The sequence below is a fragment of the Ascidiella aspersa genome, chromosome 3 (assembly GCF_963924565.1).
Source record: "Ascidiella aspersa chromosome 3, kaAscAspe10.2, whole genome shotgun sequence".
Lineage (NCBI taxonomy): Eukaryota > Metazoa > Chordata > Ascidiacea > Phlebobranchia > Ascidiidae > Ascidiella > Ascidiella aspersa.
In genome coordinates this window covers 16,546,655-16,558,779 of record NC_139449.1, presented here as the reverse complement: position 1 = coordinate 16,558,779, position 12,125 = coordinate 16,546,655, and the positions used below count along the sequence as shown (strand labels likewise).

General features: G+C 36.2%; 1 protein-coding gene across 1 annotated transcript; it reads right to left on the bottom strand.

The window, feature by feature from the left end:
• Positions 1-521: 521 nt before the first annotated feature.
• LOC146160428 (elongation factor 1-beta-like) lies at positions 522-6,401 on the bottom strand. The gene is made up of 6 exons (XM_083383515.1): positions 6,233-6,401; positions 2,627-2,749; positions 1,867-2,063; positions 1,663-1,788; positions 732-799; positions 522-660 (listed from the first exon to the last, which is right to left on the bottom strand). Exons 1-6 carry the CDS (start codon positions 6,310-6,312, stop codon positions 574-576), a joined length of 681 nt encoding a protein of 226 aa, XP_083239641.1. The 5' UTR covers positions 6,313-6,401; the 3' UTR covers positions 522-573.
• Between the last annotated feature and the right edge of the window lie 5,724 nt (positions 6,402-12,125).

The following is a 12,125-nucleotide window of genomic DNA, read 5'->3' as shown; positions in this document are numbered from 1 at the left end:
GCAATAGTGGCAACCGAAAGACGTCTGTATGCATGACACACTTGGTTGAGACCGATATTGCTTTTTTCATCGGACAAACTGGTCGAATATTTAATAGATATTTAGGCTTAATTTGTTGGCAGTTGATTGACATTAGTGGTAAAACTACAGAAAACCCCCAGCTTTATAAGCGCCCCCACGGTCAATCCGGATTTAGGGTGTCAACCTTTAGGCGCCGTGGTTTGAACGGCGACCGGTTAAGGACCTATTCCGATTTAGACGCTATTACGACTATTAGGTATTAGTCATATTTGTTCTTTTTCCGAACTATGTTTCATTCAAACGTCGATGTTGTTCTAATTTCGGGGCTCTGGCAGCAGTCCAGCTAACTGAGTGTAATAAACGAGGAAATGGGTGCTGTGGTCGTATCTTAATGTGTTGGTTTTACAGACCATAATAATCAAGATGCTATGGTAGATGTGTGTATCACGTCAAAATAGGTGTAGGCTTCCGAAAGCGGAATACGGAACTGGAAGGACATGGGAAATAAAACACAATACAAATAAATTGTTGAGATTTTTATTTAAAGAACGTCTAAACTTTGTTGAAAGCTGCAATATCGACTGACTGAACGATATCTTCATACTTTGTGATTTCCTCTTCCAAATAATCAGTTGAAACCTAATAAAATATTTTAAAAGCACGATCAAGGGACGTACATGTTAATACAGAACCTTAATTATGAAACTTACTTTGTCATCTTCGACAACACATGTAATTTGTAACTTCTTTATTCCGTATCCAACAGCAACAAGCTTGGCTAAAATAAATGTTTTATAAAATTAAACTTCATTCGAATTGAAGGGCTTGTTAAAAGTTATATAATAGTGCAGACTGCATGTTTGACGAACACAGCAGCGGTCGTGGGCACCAACTCGTACGTAAAGGCCGCATGAGGTGGCCATGGTGTAATGTAAGGGAAGTTTTATCATTTTTAAAATTGAGTTTTTTAATCAAACTTATAAGATTTATGCCGTGAAGCACACGGGGGCGTTTAATTACCGACCATTAACATACCCCTGCCTTAAAACGGTTGAAAAAAGCCAATGTCGCTTGACACATTTCATTCAACTAACACAATGTAACACGAGGTTATAATGCTGACCCACAGTACTGTACCCTGGACCTTACGCTATTCCTGTAAGTTGATTGCCGTTGTGTTGTTATTCAATAAACACAGACACGTTTAACCTATTGCAGTGATAAGCTGTTAGAAATGGGAGTTGGATCGAGTCTACCGTAAATTAGACAAGTTTTGCGCTGTACAATATTTACCACAATCCGAAGCAAGCCAACTTAGCTCGACAAAGGCATGTTCTTAAAAAGCTACGACATTAAGACTAAAGTTGAAATCAGTATGTATTGGTTTCATTATGGATCAATCACTAGATTTAAACTAGTGTGGAAACAATAAAAGCACCAGAAAATAGGCTGAAAAGTCAAAAAGAAAAAATTGTGTGTCCGTTCCTTAGCGGTCCCTATAAAATCTTTATTAGTTAGTTTCTCAACATGATTTACAAAAACCTGCACAACTGATGAGATCCTAACCACAGATGTTTTAAACTTTGCCTTGTTTGTAGAGAAATTCTTGTCACCTACCCCAATAAAAGTTTGTAAACTTACCTGCACCCCAAACAAGGCCATCAGTGGAAATTCCTCGAACTAACCTCTCCATTTCAACAAGGTCAGTGGTGTCTTCCCATGGTTTAACATCAAGAACAATGTTCGATTTAGCAATGACTGCCGGTTCTGAAAAAAAATGTAATTGCAATCTTTAAACCATCACAACAATTTTAACTAAAAAAAAACAGAGGAGTACTAGCATACTTTTTTGTTTTTTTGCCATATAAGCTGCCAGTCGCTCAGCCTTCAACTTTTCTGCTTCTTCATCGACTTCATCATCTGAGCCAAAAAGATCAATATCGCTGTCACTATCATCCTCTTCTTTCTTCTTGGGAACAGCACCATTAGATAATGCTTGCGTCAAGCCATAACTGTCAATTGGCTGCTTTATTCCAGGAAGACTGAAATTTGTTCAATACAATGTATTATTACATAAAAGACATAAATTACACAAGACTGTATCAGTGTGTATTTTGCAAACTTAACAAAAAAGAATGCATGGCACAACAATTGCGGTTGGTTAGTGATGACATTAAGTCCCAATGTTATAAAAACAAAAAAGTTTAACAAATAACAAGATTAAGTCATTGACAATTAAAACAAAACCCTGCCAAGTTATCGGTATTAATCTATGATCCACAGTATAAACCTGCTCATTTTTATGAATATGTGTTTTTACAATGTTGCACTTTCAACTAATCTATTTTGGAAAGGTTTAAATCACTGTCTAAAGCGGTATGTATAGCATGTTTCTCTATTCGTTCAGGTTGGCCAATCAGAAAGTGTGCATTCAACAAATCAGTAAATAAAATACTTCAGTTTTGTATGCAATTTCTGTTTGAAACTAATTTGGAATGAAATCTAATTTAATATTCTACTTTGACCATTGCTAGTTTAGAAACTCTTATATATATAATATATTACCTAACTCCCATTTTTTACATTATCAGAAGGCTACACATACCTGGCAAAATTCAGTTTGTATGATGTAATGTGATTGTACCAGCGTTGAGCATGTGGGAAGTCCAACGAAGGTGCTGATTCCATTTCCCCGAAAACCACTACATCAGCTTGAGATGGTACATACCTAAGAGTATTTTTTAAGTTAGACATGTATCAGTTATAAATATCTATGTTCTAGTGGTTATATGTATACAGACTGAACAATGTAGTATAAAAAGTACATGTTCTTAATTTCAATAAGGTGTACTATATTTTTACTCATAAAGGAAAATAACACAGAAGGATTTTGTTTTTAGGACTTAAAAAGCACAGAATCATTCATGGAAAACTCTTTGAGTGTGCAAGTGAAATTGATGTCATAGGCCAGGGATAGCGATCCACTGACCCATCACAGATTTTTTAATGACCCACTTGCCTCTCTAAAAATATTGAAATGTTGTCAATCATTTTCAGAAAAGGATAAATGTAAAAAACAATTTTCCGTTAGATAGCACTTTACTGTTTAAATCAGGGCTGCCCAATCTGTGGGTCATGAGAAATTCTTTTAAGGGTGATCAGTAGGCTTGGTAGATTAACTGCACTTCAACAACCCGTGCGGAAAAGCAGACAACTAAAAGCATTTTGTTTATCGATGTAAAACAAAGGTGGCAATAATTTTAGCGACATTTTTTTGGGTATACCGGTATTTCTTTTAAATTTCTTGCAAGTTTTTATTACATTGCCGAAAATAAATTGACGCACTTGGCTGTCTTCCGTGACGTACTTGGATACCCTCCACGGCGCAACGGTAAAGAAGCGCTGATCTAGGTGAAAACACTGCATCAAAACGTAAACAAACCATAGGTAGAATGATGATTCGTGCGAAGCGCGAAATTTTTTTGCACTTACGTAATTAAAATAGTCAAAAAGTATGTGAAATGGACTTGTGTCTAATTTATCAACGAGCGGCGGGCCGGATGAATTACATAGGCGGGCTGTAGGTTGCGACCCCTGCTGTAACAGCACAAGTTGATAGCAAAGAAGATTTAGTGTTCAAGCGGATAGCGGTTTAAGTAGCTACAGACAATCCAATTGCTGACCGCAGTGATAATGGGGAAAAAAACATTTAGCATTTAACACTTCGGTGTGAGTTAGCGTTGCTTGACATAGGCCAGCGTGGTCCAACTTCTTTTCATCGCGGGCCAAAAACAAGTTTTTTTTGTCTTGCGGGCTAATGTTTTTAAACAGAGATTTTTAGGCTTATTGCTGGCAAATAAACATAGTCTATGGCAGTGTTTCTTAAACTGGTGAATGGTTCTCCCCAGGGTGAATGAAATTCTTGCAAGGGTGAACCAACTAAAAGCTCTAAGTTAATATTTAATTCTTTTGCAATGATTTTAGTAGTTTCGTTTTGGTTGTACACCACTCCTACAGCGCTTACAAACTCTGTTTTTGCCAACTTTAACATTACAACAGCCCAAAAAAATTGCGAATCTTCTGTTATCTAATTTTGTTTTCTTTGTTGAGCATAAAGTCTCTTTGAGTGCCATTGCATGTTTTCATTTCATTGACCGCCCTATCTAATTATAATTTTTCCAGTGTTGTAATGACTTAAGTCATTGACTTGATTTAAGTGCACTTAAGTCACTGTTTTCAAATGACTTGACTTGACTTAAGTCCTTTGACCAAAATGACTTGACTTAAGTCTTTTGGACAAATGACTTGACTTGGACTTAAGTCATTTTGTCAAATAACTTGGGAGTAAATTAAGTGTTTTTCATTTAAATTTATCTCAAGTTTTGCACATTTAACACTCTTATTGCTGTATATTGCGTTTGTGTGTTTTTTTAGTTAAATTGTTGCTTGTAATCGGACGAGTTTACCAATTTTAATAGTTTAACAATTTACTTTTATGTCAATGACATGACTTGAAATTGACTTGCTCTCATAATGACTTGACTGGGACTTGACTTGGGCAACCGATTACTTGGACTGGGACTTGACTTGTTATTTTTGCAAAAGACTCGACTTGGATTAAGTTATTTCAAAATGACTTGTTTACAACACTGAACTTTTCTAACTTATAGATAAACCAGAAAAGTCACCCACCGTTTGAACTATTTTTTATCCATATTTTATATAATTGGATAACAGGATAGCAACAGGGGGACGAAATGTTTTACAAAAAGCCTCCTGATTTAACACGTATTCCTCAAACGTATCAATTCTATTTTCGTTTTACTTGCAGGCAAAAAAATGTCCTCTTGTTAGGTGCTAAAAATATGGTAGCCCTAGTATAAGTACCAAAATTCGGTGACTTTGTTTGGTGCTTTTGTTGCTTTATATTTCTGGACTTGAAAAATCGTAGATTTGCAATGGTAAAGCTTAGCTTGAGTTGATCCTAACAAAAATCGAAACAATCTAAGTCATTTTGTGCTGTTATATATAGACGAGATAGTTTTATCATATCATTAGACAAGGGTGAATGAAATCTGAAGATAAATGCTAGGGGTGAACAAAACTAAAAAAGTTTAAGCACTGGTCTATGGCATATATACTAAATTTATGAAATATACACCTTTGTTCAGTTATGGTAGTTATGAAATAATTTCAACATAAAAAATTAAGAAACAAAAATTGAACTGATATTGCTAGATTGAAGTTAAGCTGACTATCAGTTTGCGGGCCAAAAAAACTGGCCTATACTTGGATCACACTGACATAGGCAATAATACTGTCACATAAGCAGAAACATCATAAAACATACGGTAAACACAAAAGCTCTTAGTCGGTAATAAATCATGCCCTCTACAGCGTCTTATATGAAACTTTCTAAAAATGGCTGTTTTGCGAACTTATAAGTAATAACGAGCAGGGCGGATATTCCGATAGCTGGTATAGCCTATATAGACAAGATAGTTTTATCATATCATAATACAAGGGTGAATGAAATCTGGAGATAGATGCTAGGGCTGAACAAAATTAAGAAGCAATGATCTAAATTAAAAGTTTCGTCTAATTCGCAAATTTTTCGCGCTTTGCATGCACTATTTTCATTTGCGCACAAGTTCGACGATAGCAGCAAGTTTCTGGAGCTTATATGTATGCGACGGTGTTTTGTGACGTCATTCTAACCATTTCGTGCCCCGACCAAACGTAAATCGTTGATCTTCTTCTGGTACGCATCTATAGTCTATGTTATGTAGCCCGTAAAATATATGCAAGAAATATCGTGGCCCGCGATGCTGTCAACCTTGGACCACTCTGAGCTACACAATGCAGTTATTTAAAAAAAAAATATGGGAATATCTAAAAAGCTCACTTTTAGCATGTAAACAAGGTTAATTTGTATATATATATATATTTGTACCCCTACTATATTTTAGCAAATGTGATATTATAATAGTATAACACGCTAATTTATGGTTTAGGGATTTTTTATGCCATCTAGGGATTTATTGACATAGCTTTAGGGATTTTCTGTTTTTGATTTGTGAGAGCCCTGACGCTCTGCTAAATTTTGCAAGGCTGTATTCCATGTAATTTGGTAATACTTGCACGCGATTGAAGTTTTGCGTGTTTGATTGACGTTCTGAACGCATTTATTGGTAAACAAAAAATAACTCACCCCTCGATATAGCTTTTATCTTCAAGGTACGTATTAAGAGAACTTAGCCCAGCTGGTGTTGTAATATTACCAAATCCCATTGTAGACTAATTTGAATAAACTTATAAGGCACAAGAAACAAGAAACAACCATACGAAGTGACGTATTCTGCAAAAGACCAGATAGGGATTGACGACAATCTTAGGAATTCTAGAAGTATTGATCACGTGGGGTTTAAACATAGAAAAAAATCATTTACAGACGTTTTAAGCTAAAATTAAAGTTGGAACACCTTAGTAAGATACCAGGTAATTCAATAGTGTGTCATAGGTAAAATATATTCTGTTCAGAAAATAAAGTGAGGGTAAGTCGTACTTGTCAGGTCATTTATAACACTTCTGTAAACTATCTCCGGTAAAGGTAAATTTGACGTTTATTTTATCTGTACCAGATGCGGAGATCGTTTTTCTTGCTAAAATATTAAAATGTTTTCATAACGTAATATAATATATAGGTAACAACATTAAATAGAAAGCCTTTTTAAACAACTTTGAAAAGCATTTGTTAGAAATTTTGTCTAAAATTTTTTTTAAATTCTGTAATTTTAAGTAATTTTCATTATATTCTGATGGTATGGATTAAGGCAATCAAAAACACGTGTTCAACCATAGAATACTAATTACATAGAAGGCTCACTGGTGTCCGTCACGCATGAGTAACATTGACACGATTTTATAAAAACACGGGTTTCGGCGGCAATTACTGGTAGAGTATTTATGTCGTTTGTTGTACTGTGTATTATTTTCGCGTTTTTGCGTACTTTATTCAGCGTTTCAGTTAATGCACGAACTTTTCTAATTCTTTCCATGTTTATTTTGTCAGTTTAATAAATTTAACATGTCAAGGATTGGACTGACAAGTGAGGTAATAGCCGAACTGCTTAACGTTCCCCAAGAAATGGAATTAAATCACTAATCAAGCCAACACCAGAAGCAACCATCAGTTTAGTGTTCCTGCCGGGAAAGATTCAGCTTCCCTTCTAGCCTATGAAGTAATTACGGATTGGTTGCAGTTATTTTTAAGATAAAATCAACCGGGTTGTATAATATCACATTTCACAATATCCGAAATTTTGCTGTAATGTTGATAAGTTATTTTTAAATTTACCATAATTGGAAGCTGCAAAGTCCCTTTTACATTTAATCAATGAATTTGTCAAAAAAGAACAAGATACAGTTTTACAATCCTATTCTATAAATAAAGCCGAAAGTGAAATGTTAGTATATGTTGCTGGATACTGTAGGGGTTTTGGACTTTGGAACTGTGACCCCGTAAACTCTGTCCATTCTGTGAACAGCCTGCCGGCTGAATCGCTCATGCTGTCACTTTAATATCCCGTTTGTTAAAGGTATTCCCGTCGCGTGTTGTATAAATTCGTTCGTCGAATGGCCGATTTCCTAAGTCGTGTTATGTGTCATGTTTCTGACGCACCTGACGTGGTACTGAACACGCATAATAACTCCTGACTAACTAATATTCTTAAATAATTAATATTAACCTTTTGTATTGTATTTACTATATTTTTAACCTACGTTTTTTTGACCTATATTTTAGCCTTATTTGTCTGTGTGTTATTCTTAAAATTGTTATGTCGAAGAATAACTTTTCTGTTTTGTTTTCAAAGGTTTCAAGCAAGCTTGCAACGTCAAAATTTCAACGCGTATAGCTGCCATGCTATGTAATATAAGGGAAGGGAATGTTTTTCCGAAACCAAAAGGAATTAATTCCAACTTTTCCATTTCTAAGCTACGTCACAGGAAAATAGGATCTCTTTCTAAACTTGTTTCTTCTTTCTTTAAAAACAAATTTTCAGAAAGCAATGATGTTCCAATGCCATCGGTTCCAGTTGTTCCACCGATTGCAGTGTCAATCTCGTCTAACGATTCTGTTTCTCAACCTGCAACTTCTCTTTCAGCTGAGCCGCAGATGGGCATCAACGACCAACCACGTTCAACTTTCGAAGCCGCATCTACCTTGTTTTGCAGTTCGGCAAAACCTTTGATTGTGCCGTTTAAATCTTTTCAGACTACTCTAGGTGCGCCCAGCAACGAATCTTCAACTGCAGAAGCGACGCCTCGTCAACAACGCAAGTTTATTCGGCTGCTACATTCGACACATCTATGACATTATGCAACTCTACGTCATACTCTATTCGAAAAGTACTTTTAACCTATCTTTTTCACCTTTCTCCTGACACAATCTTATCAGACAGGAATTCTTGTCGATCGATTGATGATTTTAAGTATCTCGATGACTGGTATCGTCCGCCGGACCTAACAGCTTGCAAGGAAACTTTTCACATCTGTTGCGGCAGAAGTCTCGCCTTCTTACGACGGTTACACCTCATGATAACCTAGTAAGCTTTCATAACTTTACTTTACCTTATCTATCTACGGCCTCGTTTAGTTAACGTTTTTGGGTAATGTTTAGCGCCTATAACATTAGTTTTTGTTAACGCAGGGATAGGCCTTACACCAATCAAATTGTTTTATACCAATAGGCTCATTACGTAGGATGGCAGCTATAGTTTATTCGTATTTTTTGTACACGCTATGCATTGCCAGATTTTGATACATGCTTTGTTTATAATTTACGCACCACGCCTGTTTTTCTAAGCTGCCGCCATTGTAAGTATGTTGTTGCTGAATTGTGAACTCGTTATAATGTTGTCATATCGGTCGAACAATTCAGATTTTAAACCGCGTTTGAGATAAACTAAATTTACGGCATAGCTGTTCAGTCATTTGCAAAATTACGTCTCTTTTTGTTAAGTTAAAGGTGAAACTTTACGTAAGAGAATATTCTTTTCTCGTGAACTATTTCTCTAAGCCAGGGGTGTCCAACCTTTCATCTCTTGACGGCCGCATTGACAGTCTTATTTTCCTCACGGCCGCAAGTTAAATTTTTTTAGGGATGACTCAAAAAGTTGTCAAATCGTGACGTCATAGCATAATTAATCTTCAAAGACGTTTTGTTGTCTAACGTACTCGTGGTAAAATATGGAACCTAAATGCAGATTAATCGCGCGAAGCGCTAAAAAAATGCGTTTATTAGGTTTAGATTTGGCAAAACGTTTAATTCAATCGAAATGGGCTTAGGCACATAAAATAATCGCATATTGTTATAAACACAAGCATTTATGTAAGAATTGGATTTTATTAGTAATGCGGAGCAATAGACCTATGCCATGATATAAATAGCACTTTTGATATTAACGGATTTACTTCAAAGGACTAAAATACAATAAAGACAGAAAGAAGAAGTTCGCGCAAAGCGCGAAAAAATAGCGTTTGCATTGAAATTTGTCAAAATAATATGTTTAGAGGCATGGCCAGGTGCCCCCTCTGGATCCACCCATGCTCTAATGCTCTTAGCCAATCTAATGACCAGCAATGGTAGACGAATGTCTGCCTGGCCTATAATATAAAAACCCCGTCTAATTTTAGACCAGCCTCAAAGTTGCAAATTCAGCATTTTTTTTTTCTATACTGGCATTTGTTTTAAATTTCGTGCAAGTTTTTATTACATTGCCAAAAATTAAAAACAAATTAAAAACATATGCACTATATTTTTGAATACGGTTTCCGTTTGTCCGCAACCCACTTGTCAGCCTTCCACTGTTCAACGGTAAAGAAGCGCTGATCTAGTTCAAAAGACAGCCTCAAATCGTAAACGAACCGGACGAACAAATATCATTCGCGCAAAGCGCGAAAAATTTTACGCCCTATTGCCTAGTTAAAATAGTCAAAAAGTATTTGTAATAGACTCATGTCTATAATTTGTCCTAAGAGGCCGTGGGCCGGATAAATTACATTGGCGAGCCGATCCGGTCGGCGGGCCGTAGGTTGCCTACCCCTGTCATACACTGATTTCTTTGTGCATCAATCAATCAATGAAATCAAGTTTTTTTTAGTGCGCATAAAAAATCTGTTCACTGAGAATGTAGCGAAAGAGCTTTAGCTCACTGATTTAACTGCACTCCCTAAAGTCGTTTTAAATTATAATCTGCATTTAGCATATTATCAACCATTAACGCTTGCCAGCACGGTCACGGCCGCCAACACATGCTTATTAAAATACGTGTTAACGGCCGCACAATCATTCATCGACGGCCGCATGCGGTCTCTCACTCTTACAGAAGTTGCGCCTTCTAAAGTGCCATTTCCTTTAGCGGCTAACGTGCCGTCTGGTCCTATATGGTTTACGGTGTTTGATCCGAGATATCGCACATAGAATAACCTGACCATTTTGTTTGCATTCCGGGCAGAGATCCCGTTGTTTTCAAGGCCACGTGATGCCTTTTTTACCTTACTGACGGCTGAGATACCCGTCGCATGACCATTTGGGTTACAAGCTTGCATAGTGTAACTTTTTAGTTTAACCTTTACGCCAAGGTTAAAATGTCTTTCATTTAGGGATTACTTTAAAATGGACAAGGCGTTAGTTTTGTTTTCGAGTTTGAGAGATTAGCACCGTTTAACTTTCTTTATTTTGGTATTGTAGAACGATAGATTCTAGACATTTGACTGACGGTTTTGTCTTTTCACATTAAATTACGATTTTGACGGCTCTATTTCTGCATTGTTTAGGCTATACATTTATGTATTCGCATGTTGTTAATCGCCGGTGTAAGTATTTTTACACAGATTGTTCAGTTACAACGAACCAGCTCGACAACGGAGGTATTCTCGAACACTAAGGAGCAGTTCAGTTTCAGCACCTCTGTGCAAAGCGAGATTTTCATCACCCGACAACTACAGTTATCTACGCCTTGGAGTTTCGCTATCGCTCCTGACTTGTGCAACAAAGAGCCGATCGACAAGGAGGACACTATTATCCAATGAACAATGTTTGACATGCAGGAGGAACACCACGAAGATGAAGTTTCTCCAGACCTCTTGTCTTAAAGGCAGGAAGAGTGAAATGTAGAGGTTTTGGACTTTGGCACTGTGACCCCGTAAACTCTGTCCATTCTGTGAACAGCCTGCCGGCCGAATCGATCATGCTGTCACTTTAATATCCTGTTTGTTAAAGGTATTCCCGTCGCGTGTTGTATAAATTCGTTCGTCGAATGGCCGATTTCCTAAGTCGTGTTATGTGTTATGTTTCTAACGAATTAGTAACTACTAACATCTGTCCGATGTAGGCTATATAAGAAATGTTGTAAATCGTTAATTTAGCAGTCTTGCATACTGTTCATTGTGGAGTCCAGATCGCGTACGTTACACGGAGGTTAAGCATCGTACGTATATCGTAATTATCTGTAAATACTGTTTGTCGTTTGTTCATTTGCAATAAATATTTCTTTTATTGTGCTTAAAAACCCACAATACCAAAAAGACTTGCATCCAATTATTCAAGTTTTATGTGCACCTGAAAATGAAGGAACATCGAATTCAACCTTTCTTTTCGGGTTGAAAATAAGAAAATTGCCATCTAAAGATGCCTGCTGAGTGGTGCTCATATTGTTTAATTATATGTATTTTACTTGTAGCATAGAATGCAACACAAAAGCTGATAAAATTAATTTTAATGAAGTAAAATAATTGAGGTACTGTCAAGCAGTCGTTTTAGCGAGTATAATGAAACTCTGAGTGAAATGGCTAAATGTGATTATGAACGGAGCGAAACGGTGACTGTTTTTTATGGTTATCCTGTTTACAAGGGTTGTGGGACACAGTTATAGTAAAAATCTTTTTGAAAATGTTTTTAAAAAGGTTAATAAGCAATCTGCAGGTTTATAAGAAATATGCAAACAAAATAAGAAAGAGGCATGTAAAATAATATAAAAAAATATATATATTTAAATCTATATTATAACAGTTTATTTGCACATAAATGTTTGTCTATTTAT